At 46.6% G+C, this 17,802-nt stretch overlaps 1 protein-coding gene across 4 annotated transcripts in view; it reads left to right on the top strand.

Annotated features, from left to right (window-relative positions):
• The window catches only part of B3GNTL1 (UDP-GlcNAc:betaGal beta-1,3-N-acetylglucosaminyltransferase like 1), a 70,201-nt gene that overhangs the window by 8,839 nt on the left and 43,560 nt on the right, over positions 1-17,802 (top strand). For all 4 annotated transcript variants that reach the window (XM_056115267.1, XM_056115269.1, XM_056115266.1 and 1 more), the window contains exon 4: positions 8,288-8,352. In XM_056115267.1, coding sequence (XP_055971242.1) covers positions 8,288-8,352 — 65 coding nt within the window. The remainder of the gene's footprint in view (positions 1-8,287; positions 8,353-17,802) is intronic.

The following is a 17,802-nucleotide window of genomic DNA, read 5'->3' as shown; positions in this document are numbered from 1 at the left end:
GGAGTATCAGGTTCTCTGTACCTAGTTTCTCTTCTCTCTGGTTCCCTCCTTTCTTCCTTTCCTCCATTTTTGGACCAAAACCAGTGGTCCCTGGGAGCTACTCCTGGCTCTGTGCCCAGGAATTGTGGAATGTTGATCAGGGACCCTTCCACAATGGCCAGGCTTTTACCTAGGCCTCCCACATGCAGCATGCATACCTCCCAGCCTTTTACACCTCCCAGTTTTCTTCTTTTATTCTTTCCCCTCTTCCTTTTGTTGCTGTGATGACTGGTGCTTCATAAACACACCTGGTTGTGGTGCTAGCACATTTTCAGCTGATTAGGGGGGGCACATCTGTTGTACTTGGATACTTGGGCATGGTGCTTGCTGAGGTTTACACTCCTCCAGCTGTGGGGCTTGTCACATGCTACCAGGGTTCCCCTTTTGGTTGAGGTGTGCAAATTATGGTTGTGCTGCTTGCCTGGGGTTCCACTCTGTTCTATGGTGCTTTCACACATCTGGATGTGGCACATCTGTAAATCACTCAGAGCCAAGGATCTCAGATGCCAGGACTGTGCTTTGGGCATATGGGATACAGGAGTTGGTATGTACTTGTAAAAGCAGCCATGTAAGCCTCTGCACCATCCCCCGAGGCCTCTGATAGCAAATTTTGATGTGAATCTTATTTTTCTTGGTATTAGCATTCTTTGGTTTACTATTTGAATTGTCCCTTTTTATATCCCTTTACTTTGGGTGTGACCCAAACACCAAAAATTTTTTTTCAAATCTTGGAATATCTCCTTTTCTCCTTCGGTTTTTTTTTCTTTTTGGGTTACACCCGGCAATGCTCAGGGGTTACTCATGGCTTTGCACTCAGTAATTACTCCTGGCGGTGCTCAGGAGACCATATGGGATGCTGGGAATCGAACCCGGGTCAGTCACGTGCAAGGAAAACGCTCTACCCGCTGTGCTATCGCTCCAGCCCCTCTCCTTCGTTTTTGAAAGTGGTTTTGTAGTTACAGAATTTATATTAGGGCCTAACAATACATGATTTAGATCCTGTTTTATTCCTTTTAAAGTTATATATTTTAAAAAAGATGCACTTTCATTATTGATTACCCTTACTGTTACTTCGTATTTTGTGTGAATTTGAAGTACTCCTGGGGGTCACTTTGTTCCAGTGGTTTTTTTGTTTGTTTGTTTGTTTGTTGTGCAGGGAGCTAGTGGGTTATACCCAGTGGTACTCAGGGCTTACTCCTGGCTCTGAGCCCAGGATAACTGCTAGTGGGTTCAGGGCTATATCAGGTGTAAGGTAAGTGATCAGGTGTAAAGCAAGTGCTCTCTACCTACTCTACTATCACTTTAGCCCTGGGCCAATCTTTTTTTTGGGGGGGGGTCATACCTGGCGATGCACAGGGCTTACTCCTGGCTCTGCACTCAGGAGTTACTCCTGGAGGTGCTCTGGGGACTATATGGGATGCTGGGAATCGAACTCAGGTCAGCCGCGTGCAAGGCAAACGCCCTACCTGCTGTGCTATCTCTCCAGCCCCTGGGCCAATCTTTTTAGGCTAAAGAACTTCCTTGGTATTTCTGTAAGGTTGGTTTGCAGCCAATACCCATCTCTATCTGGCTTACGTGGAGACATCTCCATTTCTCCTGCTGTTTTCAAAGTGACATTTCTGGTCAGCGTTTTCCTCTGGGCTCTTGTCTTGTTCCTTCCCTCCAGCCCCACTGTGAGAAGCCAGCCTGGCTTCATTGGCTTTCTGATGCATGATGGGTATTTTTATTTTTATTCTCACTTTCAGGATTTTCTCCCTGTCTGCGGGTTTTCTGCAATTTCTCCTTGAGGTGTTAAGTTGTAAATCTTTTGTGTGTGTCCTGCTTAGAGTTTGTTGGATTTCCTGGATGTATCAGAGGATGTCAATCATGAGATTGGGACATTTTTAGCTTTATTTTCTTCTGATAGTTTTCTTTTTTTCTCCACATTTCTCTGAGCTCTGTTTAGCTCCCTCATTCTCTTTTCTCTTGCACTTCATTATTTTTCACCGTCTGCTTGAAGTTCAGTATTCCTTCTGCTCAGTAGGCACGGACTTCTCTAGTGTATTTAGTTTCTGGTTCTGTACTCCTCAACTCTGGAATTCCCATTTGGCTCTTTTGTGTGATTTCTGCCTCCTTACCCTGGGGATGTGGTGTTGTCATTGCTGCTTTATTTCTGGAGCCTGGAGCTCTTGAGATCTTGGAACATCCTAAAAGTGACTTAGCTCTGACTGCTGAAGATTCCCTTTATGGAGTGTCTTGCTCATGCTGGCTGGTGAGCACATCCATTTCAGAGAAGGGATCAAGGCAGCTGGGGCTGCAGGTGCCCTTGGCTAATATTAAGTCCCAGGGGCATGGCTTTCCCAAGGTACCCACCTGCATTAGAGGTCTCCAGGTGTCCTTGCAGGGATTCCCCTCCCCCAGGAGCCGTGCACCAGGTTCTCCCTGGCTTGCATCCTGCCACTCGAGGTCCCTGCTTTTCTCTAATACCCAGGGCATGAGCCTCCTCAGGGTCTTGTCTAGTGGACTTGTTTCCTCTAAAGGTCAGTTTCTGAGCTAGTCCTAGTAGCAGAAGGCCTGCCCTGCATTATGCCCTGATCCCCTTGAATGCCACCTCTCCCCATCTCCTGTCCCCCCAGTTACCCTACAACATGGCGGCCTGTGTTGAGGTGTACCCTTGGCTTGACTTCCCTGCGCTCTTTTGAATGAAGCAGGTTGCAGTGGCCACAGCTGCTCTCAGCTGGAACTGCCACCTACTATTCCAGGGAAGAACACGTGCCTGGTGATGCTCCTGCAGTGCCTGAGTCTCCAGGCTCAGCAGCCAGCAGCTGGATCAAGTGAGAGATGGTATAGGGTACAGGTACCACATCTCAACCCTCTTCCCCTGGCTCACTTTTCTTGCTCAGCATTAGTAGACTTTCTTTGGGGGCTCCCTTGCACCATGCTCCCCCAGTCCTCATTCCTGTTTTCATCCCTCCCTGTTTCTGCTCTCATCTCTCCTCATCCTCCCCATCCCTGCTCTCCTCCCTCCTCATCCCTCCTTGTCCCTACTCTTGCTCTTCCTCATCTCTGCTCTCTCCCCTCTTGTCCCTCCTCACTCCTGCTCTCATCCCTCATCATTTCTCTAGTACATCCTCCTCCACAGGGCTCTGGGGAATGAACTGCTTTTGCCTCTTGCAGCAGCCTGCCTATAACCTGTTGCATATTTTGGTGGGGGGGGGGGGGGGCAGCTCTCAGAAATTCTTGGCCAGAGTTGGCCAACAGTTCAATACAGGGACCTGAGGGGGCAGTGCCACCCATGCTCTGTGATGCTCGGGATCCCCTGGGGCCCCATAGCAGTGCTCAGGGACCTCCAATGCTATTCCCAGTAATGTTCAGGGAACCATGTGCTACTGGGGACCAAACCAAGTCAGCTGCATGCAAGACACGTTCCTTAATCCCTGCACCATCTCTACAGCCCCTTTTTGTTACAGTGGTTTTTGGGTTAAGTAGAGGATAGATGTTGGTAGAAATAAGTTAAAATAATGGATTTCAAAGAATGAAACAAGCCACTCTTTGAAAAACTGTGCCTATCTTGCTTACCACTGTCACTGTCCTCCTGTTGTTCATCTATTTGCTCGAGCGGGCCCAGTTACATCTCCATTTTGAGACTTGTTGTTACTGTGTTTGGCATATCGAATACGTCATGGGTAGCTTGCCAGGCTTTGCCGTGTGGGCGGGATACTCTCGGTAGCTTGCTGGGCTCTCCGAGAGGGGCAGAGGAATCGAACCCGGCTTGGCCCTGCTGGCTGCGTGCAAGGCAAACGCCCTACCACTGTGCTATGGCTCCAGCCTGCTATGGCTCCAGCCCAAAAATTAATCCCAAAAATTAATTCCAAAAATTATTGGAGTCTTCTTAGACAACTTAAATCAGAAATTATTTCTGTAACATGATCTTTTATCTGTTTTTTGAGGAGAGTGGGGTGGATCACACTCAGCAGTGCTCAGGGGTACTTCACCTCTGTTCCTGGGGTCACTATGGGCTGCTTGGGGAATCATGTTGTAATAGGGATCCTACCTGGAGTTCCATGTGCAAAGCCTGTGTATAGCCTGTAGAGCTCAGAGGTGACTTTTTTTTTTCTTTTTGGGTCACACCCGGCGATGCACAGGGGTTACTCCTGGCTCTACGCTCAGGAATTCCCCCTGGCGGTGCTCAGGGGACCATATGGGATGCTGAAAATTGAACCCGGTCGGCCGCGTGCAAGGCAAACACCCTACCTGCTGTGCTATTGCTCCAGCCCCAGAGGTGACTTTTTGTTTGTTTGTTTATTTATTTATTTATTTATTATCTTTGAGCTTGTGGGACACACCCAGAGGTGTTCAGGGGCTCCTGCCGATTCTCTGCTCTTGGGTTGCTCCTGGTAGTGCTTCAGGGACCACGTGATGCTGGGGATCAAATGCAGGCCTCCCCCACACAAAGCCTGTGCATAGCTGTCGCACTCTGCCAGCCCTGCCACGTGGGGGCTTCTTCTCTGGCATGAATATCCAGCTTTGGGGGCCCACAGAGGTGCGAGCAGGCATCCTGGACTTGCAGCTGGTGGCACAGCAGGCACGTGGGGCTGACCCTGTTCTCTGGTATAGACAAATGAAGATGACAAGCCTGTGTTCACGTCATGTGAAGAGTGATCTGCACTGTGTGAGCAGAATCAGCACAGGGCAGAGTGCTCGGAGCTACCTTTGCAGCTGTCTTGACCCCAGCGCCACTGTCGACTTGTCTTCTTAGATGCCAGGGCTGTTGATTTTACCTCCTTTGGTTTTCTTGGAGCATTTTTATAAGTCAGTTGTTGAACATCTACCTTGGCTGGCTTCTGAGATGTTTGAGACATTATGGATTTTGAAGCTGATCTGAACATTTTTTTACCACGTTGACTCATTGAGACATTGCATCTCCCAGAGCTGAAGGCACGTGGTGTCTGCTTTAACATTTGTCTTTTGCCGGGTTAAAGCTAGTTCTATCTTTCATGAAATTCTTATGACTGATGTGATGGGCCTTGAGTCACATCACATTTGTGCGTATTCTGTCAACAGTTAAAAAAAAATCAGTTTAGGGCCTACAGAGAACTCAAGTGGTGAAGACACTTGCCTGGCGTGTATGAGTGCCTGAACTGTGTCCCTGGTGGTGACCCTGCTGACCCCTGACATTGCCAGGATAGGCTCAGGCAGCCCCAGCATCTCGGTGTGGCACCTAAAAATCCCTTGTAATATCATGAAGAATTAAGTCATCGAGCTGGCCTTTTTAAAATTGTGCAAGAGGAATTTGTTGGAATTCAGTACTGTACATTAATAAAATTAAGTTCATTTGGTTGTATCACTAAAGAACATGTTTTCTTAAATGGAAAACTTGCAGCCAAAGTGTCCATGTTGGGAGTGCTAGGTTACTTAAGTTGGATAAAGATCCATTTGTTATCAATTCATATCCTAACAGAGCAAAACATTCTTTAGTAGTGTGGTCACTCACTAAAATGAAATGAAATGCAGCCCTCCCACCTCTCTCCAGAGAAGGAATGTCAGCCCTGCACTGAGGCAGGGATCTGTCCTGCTGTGACCATGGCGACGGCTTCACTCACAAAGGGACCGGCCTCCCCAAACATCAGGCCCTGGCACAAACATTGACTTTCTTCAAGGCAATAATATTAGAGCAAATGCCTTGTCTTTGCCAAACACAAGATTCATTGTGAGAAACTTCCAGCTTCCTTAGTGTGATACGTTTGCTTCATTACCCAGATTCTTGGGTTTGATTTTTCCCTTCTGAGCTCATTGAAGGTGGTGGCAGGGTACCCCCTGGCTTTCCCAGGCGGCTCTTGCTCCTCTTTCCCGCCATGCTCCTCACCTTGCTGCGTGGGGAGGAGGGAGGTGGGTTCACTGTGTTGCACAGCGCCAGGTCATCTCTTGGCCAAGCATTGTCTCTGCTTCTGCTCTACTGCCTGTGCTCAGGAGTCCTGGCACCTTCTTTGGTAGGTGTGATTATTGCACACAGCCCTGCATGGGGACTATTCCCGGCAACCTTCACCTGAGCGAGAGAGCAAGTAAGTGAGTGAATGAGCAGAGTCCTGCTTATCTGCTGAGGGCTCTGCCCTCCCAGCGCTGCCCCTTCCCACAGAAGACCCACTGTGAGCACTGTGATGAAGTCCCCTGGACACAGCTCTCAGGTGTTGAGTGACCAGAGAGTAGTCTTGCTACTGTGGCCTTCCATGGACTTTATGGAACTCTTGTTGGCACAAACGTATTGGTTGATAAATGTTGGCGATGTCTTTCTCAGTGAATCCCTCCTACCTTTCCTGTCCTCCTGCTCAGCCTCCATCCACCTGCTGTTCTCTCACCAGAAACTCTCTGCCTCTGCCTCCTTTACTCAGCAAATGGGCTGTTTGGTGGGAGCTGGCCATGCTCATTATGCTGAGCTCAGGTTGAGATGCTTCTCTCCACCCTTCTCATCATTTCCTCCAGCACGTAGAGACCCTCACATGTCTGCACCCTGGTTCCTTCTACACTTGATGAGCTTCAGAGTGCTTTTCTCTGCTCCACCTCTGGCGAATAATTAGAGGTTACATCGTCTAGATTTCCAACTTGCAGAGGTCTCTGAAAACAGATTTGTTAAGCCTTCTGGATTGCTGGAGCGATAGCACAGCGGTAGGGCGCTCGCCTTACAAGCGGCCAACATGGCCGACCCGAGTTCGATTCCTCCGCCCCTCTCGGAGAGCCCGGCAAGCTACCGAGAGTATTCGATATGCCAGACACAGTAACAACAAAGTCTCCAATGGAGACGTTACTGGGCCCGCTCGAGCAAATCGACGATCAACGGGAGGGCCTTTACCTTTACCTTAAGTCTTCTGGTAAAACATGTCTGTTTATTGGCTGTTTACTGACTTGCTAGACAGCTCAGTTAATTTCCTTGTTTTGTTTCATTTTGAGTTTTGGGTCACACCTGACTTAATCGTGGTTCAGCACTCAATGACCACTCCTGGCAGGACTCAGGAGACCATATAGAGTGCTAGGAATTGAATTCAGGTCAGCCACATGCAATGCAAGAGCCCTAGATGCTGTACTATCTTTCCAGCCCTGGTTCAGTTTAATACAGTCAGTGGATGCAACTCATATGTTCCAACCTCAGTACTAATTAAACCCTGGCCTGGGAACATATCTATTCCCCAAACTAACACATCTCTCTATATCTCTGTCTCACAGCCAGTGGTGCTCAGGAGTTGCTGTTTCTGTTTTTCTGTTTCTCTGTTTCTTATGTCTATATCTGTTGTATAACCTATGCCTGATGGAGAGGTGGCCTCATTGGCCCAGCAGTTCCTGTGCCCTCCTTTTGGCCAGCTCAGTGCAGCCTCTGGCCTGCTGTAGCTGGCAGCCTCATACCCCATGTTCATTCCTACACAGAGGTCACCCTCCGGCCCTGTGCAGCCTCGATTTTGTGAACTGCCCAGTTGCTTATGTTCCAGGTCCAGTTTCAACCTCTGTGATGTGTCCACTATGGCTTGTGTGATAGTCACACACTTGAGTGTGCAGTTGGGGGTCTGCACTGGGCAGTGGGACTGCAGACTGGGTCCTGGGCCTGTTCACATGTAGGCTTGTCAGTGACCTGGACTATCATTGACTCATGTTCAAGTCACCCATGGAGGTGTGTGCTTTAGGGACCTGGAGGGCAATCACCCCAGTGCCACACCTATCAGAAAAATTCCTGGTGTGTCTCTCCAGAACCACCTGGAACGTTTTCATTAGGTTAAAAAAAAAAAAATCTCAGGTACTGAGAAATGTCCCACTGGGTTGAGTGCATGTTTGCTAGCAGAAGGCCAGGTTCCATCCATGGAACCGTCCACTAAGCACTGCCAGTGGGACCCCCACGCCTAGAAAAAGGTACTCCTGAGTACCACTGGCTATGTGCCACAGAAACACATAGCAAGGTATAAGTCTGGGGAATAGACATTCTCAGGCCAGGGATTAGTTAGAGTTGCAGCAGAAACATTTGAGTTCTATCTGCTGAGCTTGGTGTCTACTATACTGTGTGATAACTAAGGGTGTCTTACTGTGAATTGAGGCTCTCCATGCACCTCACTGTGACCGCTGCAAATTTTACTGAGCACAGACCTTCCCCTTACACTCACTCTTTACCATCAAAGTGACTGACAGTGCAGAATTCTCCTATTTTTCTTATATGTGCTACCAAGTTTATCGACCAGAATGCTATGCAGAGTTGGATACATAAGAGTGTTCTTTTCTATTTTTCATACAGTTGGATATTCAAAAAATCAAGCAATAGCACAGAGCTCAGGATCTTTTCTCTGCTTTTTGGATTCGGTGAGTGCCTCTTTGGTTTGTTTAATATGCATGTGTATTGCAGGAGAAATGCTCAGTGGGATGAGCACAAGCTTCTCATGCAGGAGGCCTGGGTCCCTCAAACACTCTGGGATGTGTATTATACTGGCTGATTAATGAAACAGTGTGTCTGTTCCAGGGGTTTTTGAAAATCATTTCCCTTTCACATTTTGAATGGTGACATTGATACCATTTAGTTTCCACTTCCTTCTAAAAGCATGTAAGGATTTAATTTATTGATAGCTAAGAATGCATAAAAGCACAAAATTGCACAACAAAGACTCATGTAAATTTTTTTAAAAGGAAAATTCTGAAGATGTTCTACAGTGATCTTGTTCATTTGTTTATTTGTCTTAGGGCCACCCCGGAGAGACTGTGACTGGCACGTGGAGGGGGGTAGCGCAGAGCTGGGAGTTGAGTCTGGGCTCCCACATGCAGTACCTGTGCTCCAGCCCCTGAACCATCTCCAGGTCCCCACTGATAAGTAGTCCTGGAGTCATGGTTACGTAGGAATAATTCATGTAGCAAAGGAAAAATGGGAGCAGATAGGTATGAAAAAAATGGAGACAAAGTCGTGCAGATGGCAGTCTCCGAAGCATTTAGATCATTAGTGCTCAAAGAAGCACAAATTAAGTTAGGTGCTACTTTTAAAAACGAACATAGCTAAAACACAGGCACTCTATGTTTGTAAAGCAATATTTGTGTTGGCAGCATAGGTTTGCATTTTGCACTGGGAACTTCAGAAATGCTTGTACCCTTGCCTTCCAAACTTCACTGTAGACTTCTGAATTCTGAAAGAGCCTTGAGTACAAATAAGGCTTTGTATTACTGATGATGATGGGCCTTAACATAGGGGTTGTGGAGAGTGAGGTGAGTGTGTTAGAGCTGATGAGAAAGTTTCTGGGACTTTACCAGGACTTTTCAATTGCAGGACACTCATTTTGATGACTGTTTATACAGGTGATAGCTGCTTTTTTCTGTTTCCTGGAGCATACTAGAGCCCCAGTATTCTGGTTCTTGTCCTTGTCTGCTGTTCACCTGGCCGCCCTCTGCTTCTGCTCCTGACCAAGCCTTTCCCTCCATCACCAGGGGCCTCTATCCAGTGGGTGCATGTGGAGATGCGGTGGATGTCTGGAGCCGCTGCCTTCCTGGTACATGGCATGATGCTGCCCACTGAGCATCCCTGCTCTTGAGAACTGCACTTTTCTGTCCTGCCCCTTTGGTCTCTTTTTCCCCGAAATTGAGATTTCCAGTTTCTTCTTATTCTACAGAACACTTAGCCTTCACTCCTGTTCTGTATCTCCTAGACCCTGCCAGGGCCCTATGTCCATACTAATAGCCAGTCTGGCCTTTTCCCAAACAGAGACAGTTTCCACCTAAGACAGCTACATCCCACTGAAAATATGCTTTTAATGGCTGTGGTAAGTGGCTACGGCAGATTTCTTCCCTTCTGTGTAAGATGGATCTTTCTGAAGTGTTTTCCATGCCGGCCATTTGTCCCTGATGAGAACAATAGCACCAGCATTTGAGTGGTGACTAGCTGGACAGCCCAGCCCTGTTTCCAGAAGGTCCATCAGATCTCCCCATACACAGGCCCTGGGTTGGAGTACTTGGTTCCCACCTGGGCTAGACCTAGAAGAAGAAAGAAGAGGCTCAAGTTACCTTTGCTGATTTTCAGTGAAGGGATGAGAGTATGAGGGTTTGTGGAGGTGTGGCATGTGCCAGGCAGAGGGGGAAGCATGCACATAAGTCTAGAATGCCCTAAGCATACCTGCTGGTGGGAAATCAGTACCATCATCCCACGTGTGCAGAAAGGGCGGTGAACAACAGTCCTGGAGATACTATGAGCAGTAAGGGGTGGGAGAAGAAGACCAGGAGGTGTTTGGACCAGTCAGAAATCCTGGAGGTAAGTGGGGGTTGAGGACCTGAGGAGATGATGAGAGAACTCAGTAGCCCAGGCACTGCTGTCTTTCTGGGATTTCACTGAAGTCAGCCAGTAGAATGTTATGGGGCCGGAGCAATAGTACCGTCCTGCCCCTTTGGGTTAGGGTGTTTGCCTTGCACATGACCAACCCAGGTTTGATCCTTTTGGTCTCCCAAGCACTGCTAGGAGTAATTCCTTATTGCAGAGCCAGGAGTAACCCCTGAACATCACCAGGTATGACTCAGAAAGCAAAAAAAATGATTGTCTTTAAAAAATTTTTTTTTTATTAAGACACCATGGTTTGGGGCTAGAGCGATAGCACAGCAGGTAGGGAGTTTGCCTTGCACTCTGCCAAGCCAGGTTCAATTCCTCCGTCCCTCTCGGAGAGCCCAGCAAGCTACCGAGAGTATCCTGCCCGCACGGCAGAGCCTGGCAAGCTCCCCGTGGCGTATTCAATATGCCAAAAACAGTAACAAGTATCACAATGGAGACATTACTGGTGCCCGCTCAAGCAATTCAATGAACAATGGGAGGACAGTGCTTCAGTGCTACCATGATTTGGGCAGCAAGAGAGATAGTACAGGAGGTAGGATATGTACCTTGCATGACAACCCCGGGTTTGATCCCTAATACCCCATATGGTTTCCTGAGTCCACCAGGAGTGACCCTTGAGTGCAGAGCCAGGAGTCAACCCTGAGCATCATAAAGTGTGCCTCCCTCCCCCGTTACCCACCCCCCCAAAAAAAAAAACAACCAAAAAAGACACCATGATTTTTAAGTTATTCACAGTTGTGTTTTAGGCATACTGTGTTCCAGGAGAACAGACCAGTATCCCCAGGTTCCTTCACACCCCTCCCCACCAAAAATACTGGCATATTTTTAAGTTTGGTTGTTGTGAGTTAGATCTCCCGCTTTCAGCTTTGATGACTCTGTAGTTTGTATATATCTCTATACTCCTCTACACCATCCATGTGCCTGGCCCCCCTTCACTTCCTATCTTCTTGCTACCAGCTCAATTTCTTTTCCTCCCTGTGTTCTTGGGTGAAGGGAGGTTGAGTCATCCCTCTTTAATACCTTGCATTCCTTGTCCAGTTATTATGTATATAACAGATAAGTGGGCTGAAGTGATAGTACAGCGGGTAGGGCATTTGCCTTGCACGCAGCTGACCCAAGTTCGATTCTTTTGTCCCTCTCGGAGAGCCTGGCAAGCTACCGAGAGTATCCTGCCCACACAGCAGAGCCTGGCAAGCTCCCCGTAGCATGTTTGATATGCCAAAAACAGTAACAACAAGTCTCATAATGGATGTTACTGTGCCCACTCGAGCAAATTAATGAATAACGGGAGGATAGTGCTGTGCTACAGATAAGTGAGATCATCCTGTATTTGTCCTTCTTCTGGCTTACTTTCCTCAAACTAATTAGAGTTATTTTAAATTTTTTTTTCATTTTAAAGTTATTTGAAATGCTTTGAGTAGCAGTGTTTACTGTTGTAATGGGGATAAAGTTGGCCTTTACTTCTTTGGGCTCAGCTCCTAGCTATGGGCTGCATACCCCATATGCAGGAGTGACCATTGGAGACAGCCCCACTTAATGGGGTTCTTGTGAATGCAGCCCTCGTATGTGGGGTGAGTGTTGGTCCCCACATGTCATGGGTAGCTGTGAGACACTGGCAGTCCGGTTATCAACACTCACAGCCCTCTAGGACCATCCTATAAACTTGGTTCCCAGGACAGCTCTACATAAGCCTGGCCAGCTCCAGGTATGAAGTTGATGGTGATCTTCAAGTGTGCAGATTCTAGTAAGTGGTTATATTTGCTGTAATCATTTTAAACTTTATTGTAGAAGAAAGACAATTGTTGGAAATATGCCGAGTCTGTGTATATCATGTTCATATGTCATATCAGCATTTGTAAGTGATCAGACACGGTTTTTTCTGAATTTAAATTCTTCCTTCCCTTCTGATCCTCGTTTAGTTGTATTTCCCTCCGAGTTAAACACTGTGTTAATGTCTTGACTATCTTAGAAACATGGGTGAACAGAAGATAAAAGGTCTGGTGTGTGTGTGTGTGTGTGTGTGTGAGAGAGAGAGAGAGAGAGAGAGTGATAATTATATTCTCTCTAGATTGTATCCTGGTTTACCACTATGAATCTGAGTGATTCAAAACATATTTTATAAAGTAACATTAGCTTATAACATTTTATAAGTTTCAGGTACAAAGCATTATATTTCAGCATCTGTAGACACTACATTAGACTTGTTGCCAGTGGTCAAGTACAGTGAGTGAAAAAAGTGCTCCCATCTCTGTGCTCAACCCACTTTGGCCACCAGCACTTATGGAAATGACTGGCCTACATTGGGTCAGTCCTAACCTTGGCTCAGTTGTTCCAAGTCCATGACCTTTCCCTCACAGAAAGGATTTCAGGAGGAGGCAAAATGGTGAACCAAGATGGTTTTCATTAAAACTTATTTAGAAAGATGTCAGGGGAGGGGCCAGAGTGCTGGTACAGCAGGTAGGTTATTTGCCTTACATGCAGATGACCTGGTTTCAATCCTCAGCATGCCTTATGCTCCCCCGAGCACCATCAGGAGTGACTCCTGGGCATCACCTAATGTGCCCTCCACCAAAAAAAAAAAGGTGAGGGGAAAGAGGAAAGAGAGGGTAATGTAATTCAGAGAGAACATAGGCTTCTCCAGAGTGGAAATAGGCAAGAAAGAACACTTAGGGACTAGCACGTAAAAACAAGGACTTGAAAAGCAAACCAGGTCTGGCTTTTAAAGAAAACAGCCTTTCAGTGTCTATACTGTTGTAGGGATATGGGTTCAAACAGGGAGTCACTAGAATTATGTGGCTCTGCCCCTTTTTGAATCAACTAAAACAGTCCATCATATAGTTCTAAACGAGGCAAGAGAATGGTCAGTGTGAATGTGGTAAATGAGCAACTGACCTTGATGGGAAAGGAATCAAAGATGTTGGCCTTTCCTGGAAAATCAGTTCTTAATGAAGACTGTTTGTCTCTGGTGTTTTGAGTCCTTTCAGCCAGCATTTTGTTCTTATCCATCGACTGGGAACTGTCACACCGTCTCATCACACTACTTCCTGCCTTTGACCAGTTCCCATCTTTGATCTCTCTCACATAAACTTACGCAGTGTTAGAATGTTTAATATGTCCTTGCCAAATTAGTAAATGTAATACAGGTACCTCAAAGGTAAGACCAGCGAGGTCTGAGACTTGTTGGACTCTTAGACCTCTTGGAGCTAACAAAATCCAAGATGGAGAACTGACTGACTGATGGATACTTCCAGCTTTAGTACACGCTCATTAAATTACATATCTATGGGTAGTAAAAATCATTCCCACCCAGACCATGACTGTTTATAATTGCTGTGGCGACCTCTGGAGGTGATCACTTAGAATCTGAGTGGCATGTTGACTCTTAGGAAATCACCACCCCCAATCTTCCGTCCAATCTACAGTGCAGGTGACAACTCCACCTTTTATTAATCCACACCGTCTATCCCTGTACAAAGGAGAAATGGGTGTAGAAATGGTACTTCAGAATCTGAGAATGCCTGTAAGTGTGCTGTTACTTTCTGTAAACTGTTCATCTTACTTTGGACAAGTGTGAGTTGCTCTTTAAGTATACCTGCACTTGATTTTCAGTATCTGCTATTCTTGAAAAGCCATTTTTCTACTCTTCCCTGACCTGTGCTTTAGTTCTTTTCTGGTTCTCCAGTTGGAACTCAAAGGCCTGGGCCTGAGTGGGCTCTTCCTTCATGATTGCACATCCACTATTTTTCCCTCCTGAACAAGAACAGGGGGTCAGGAAGATTGTACAAGTGGGTAGGGCATGTGGCTGACCTGGGTTAGATCCCCAGCACCCCATATGGTCCCCTGAGCAACCCTAGGAGTGATTCCTGAGTACAGAGCCAGGAGTAACCCCTGAGCATTGCTGGGTATGGCCCCAAAACAACAACAGAAAGAACAAGGATAGTACCTTATCTCTGCTGAAGCAGAGGTCATTGTGCTAGTGATAGCAGTGGTGGTGTGGGTAACCGAGCTGCCCTTGACAGCCCTGCCCTGGCCCAGATCACCCATCTTTGGTGATCAGGAGCAAATCTGCACCCCGCTTCCCTGGGAATGCAGAGGGTGCATTCTCCCTCACTGGACCTAGTGACCCATGGAGCCACCAACATCCTGCCCAGCTTCTAAATCCATGGACAACTTCTACAGAAGATGCCATCTTTTTGTCGTTTAGTTTAATGGCAGACAGGCAGTGACTTGCTTGACACATTGCTAAAGACAGAAGGAAAGCATGACTTGAAAACATGGCGAAGTGTCTTTCATTTGAAAACTGCTGAAGTTCCTCACTGTGGTAATGTATCCAGTTGCAAACCCACAAGTGCCTGCACAGCACCATTTGTAAGACATGGGGACATGGGACAGAGACTGAGCCCCAGTGCCCCATGCTCACCCTCTGCCCTCCCAGCTCTCTGGAGACTTCCAGTCTGTTTACTGATGGACTCTATGAGCAGCTCGTCTCTATCCTAGAGAACAACCAGCCTATGACTGTATTTCTTTATATATATATAATTTATTTTAATGAATCACCATGAGATACAGTTACAGACTTAAAAACTTTCGTGATTACATTTCAGTCATACAATGACTGAGTACCCATCCCTCTACCAGTGCCCATTCTCCACCACCAATGTTTCCAGTATCCCTCCCACCACCTCCCCCCATCCCCCCTGCCTCTGTGACAGGCACATTCCCTTTTACTCTCTCTCCTTTTGGGTATTATGGCTTGTAATATAGGTAGTAAGTGGCCATCATGTTTGGTTTATAATCTGCTTTCAGCACACATCTCCCATCCCAAGCGAGCCACCAGACATCATTCACTTAGTCGTCCCTTCTCTATCCCAGCTGCCTTTTCCCCCAGCGCAGGAGGCCAACTTCAAGCTGTGGAGTGATCCTCCTGGCCCTTATCTCTATTATTCTTGGGTGTTAGTCTCCCATTCTTTTACTGTATATTCCACAAATGAATGCAGTCTGTTCCTCTCTGTCTGACTCATTTCACTTAGCATGATACTCTCCATGTTGATCCACTTATATGCAAATTTCATGATTTCATCTTTTCTAACAGCTGCATAATACTCTGTTGAGTAGATGTACCAAAGTTTCTTTAACCAGTCTTCAGTTCTCAGGCACTCGGGTTTTTCCAGATTCTGACTATTGTAAACAGTGCTACAATAAACATACAAGTGCAGATTGTCATTTCTACTGTATTTTTTTGAATCTCTGGGATATATTCCCAGTAGTGGTATTGCTGGGTCAAATGGGAGCTCAATTTCTAATTTTTTGACAAATGCCCATATTGTTTTCCATAAAGGCTGTACCAGTCGACATTTCCACCAGCAGTGAAGGAGAGTCCCTTTCTCCCCACGTCCATGCCAACACCGGTTGCTTTTGTTCTTTTGGATATGTGCCAGTCTCTTTGGCATGAGATGATACCTCGTTGTTTTGATCTGCATCTCCCTGATGATTAGTAATGATGAGCATTTTTTTCATGTGCTGTTTGGCCATTCAGATTTCTTCTTTGAGAAAGTTTCTGTTCATTTCATCACCCCATTTTCTGATGGGATTGGATGTTTTCTTGTAGAGTTCAACCAGTGCCTTGCATATCCTTGATATTAGAAGGTTATTGGGTGAATATTCTTTTGCATTCTGTAGACTGACTTTGTATTCTGGTCAATGTTTCTTTTGAGGTGAAGAAGCTTCTTAGTTTAAGAAAGTCCCATTTGTTTATCTCTGTTTCTATTTGCTTGGTCAATGGCATTTCATTTTTGAAGATACCTTTAATTTCAATGTCATGGAGGGTTTAGCTGACCTTTTCTTTAATGTACCTTATGGATTCTGGTCTGATGTTGAGGTCTTTAATCACTTCACTTAATCACTTAACTTCCCGTTAATCGTCGATTTGCTCGAGCAGGCGCCAGTAACGTCTCCATTTGTCCCTGTCGTGTGCTAGTGTAGCCCAATGGCGTCTGTTCGCTCTAGGAACATGAAGAGCCTCAAACCGATCGTTCATGATCTTGATGAAGAAGTCTGACCATCTGGTAGGTGGGCGGCTACGTGGTCTTCTGACATCCTGTGGAATCCAGTCAGTAACAGCTCTAGTTCAGCGGTCATCTTTAAATCTCATTACGTGACCAGCCCATCTGATTTTTGACACCTTGGCAAACGAGACAGCATCCCTGATTCTTGATCGTCGACGGATGTCGGAACTCCGGATTCTTTCTCTCATTTGAGTGAAATGTGATATTCCAAGCATAGCTCTTTCGATTCCTCTTTGGGAGACCCGAATATCGTTCTCATCCTGTTTGCATAGGGCCCAGGTCTCTGAGGCATATGTTAATGCAGGAAGAACAGTGGAATCAAAGAGATGTGCCCGGAGCCGGAAGTTCTTTGTCCTCTTAGCTATTTCTTCGACGCTCTGGAAGGCGTTCCAAGTCGCTCTCTTCCTCCTGCGCAGCTCGGGTGCCAGGTCATTTGTCATGTTGACTTCTCGACCTAGGTACACATGGCTGTTGCATTCGGAGATGGTCGTTCCGTTGAGAGTGAATGGGGCATCAGGAACGAGGCTGTTTCTCATAAACATTGTCTTCGTAAGATTCAGCTATAGTCCGACCTTTCCACATTCACGGTCGAAGTCGGCCAGCATTTGTGCTGCTTGGCTGATGTTTGGTGTTATTAAAACAATGTCATCAGCAAAGTGGAGGTGGTGATATTAACCCCTTATCAGAAGGTTATTGGGTGAATATCATCTATCTTCACCCCCATTCCTTCCCATTCCAGTCGTCGCATGATGTTCTCGAGGGTGGCACTGAAGAGTTTCGGTGAAATGGTATCACCCTGCTGAACCCCTCTCTTGACATTGATGATTACTTCTTTGTAGAATGGTGAGATCCTGGTAGTGAATCTGCAATACAGCTCATGGAGGATCTTGATGTATTGAGCTTGAATGCCCTGATTAGCTAGGGCTTCAATGACCGCTTCTGTCTCAGCAGAATCAAAGGCCTTCTTTTTTTTTTTTAATTTTTTTATTAGTGAAACACCATGAGGTACAGTTATAGACTTACAAATTTTTGTGCTTGGGTTTCAGTTATACAATGATCAAGTACCCATCCCTCCACCAGTGCCCATCCTCCACCACCACGGGTCCCAGCATCCCCCCTCTCCACCCCCCCCCCCCCCGTCTCACCCTGCCTCTGTGGCAGGGTATTCCCCCTTGTTCTCTCTCTTTTCTTTTGGGTACTGTGTTTTGCAAGAGAGGCATTGAGTGGCAATCATGTTTGGTCTATAGACTACTTTTAGCATGCTTCTCCCACCCTGGGAGGGTCCTCACAACACCCTTTATTTGGTGTTCTCTTCTCTATCTGAGCTTCCTTTTCACCTAGCACGTGTGGCTGGCCTTCAAGTCATGGAGCAAAATTCCTGGTACTAAT

This window comes from Sorex fumeus, unplaced genomic scaffold (assembly GCF_029834395.1).
Source record: "Sorex fumeus unplaced genomic scaffold, SorFum_2.1 ptg000029l, whole genome shotgun sequence".
NCBI lineage: Eukaryota > Metazoa > Chordata > Mammalia > Eulipotyphla > Soricidae > Sorex > Sorex fumeus.
Note: the sequence above shows the minus strand (reverse complement) of the source record. Positions and strands in the feature narration are given on the sequence as shown.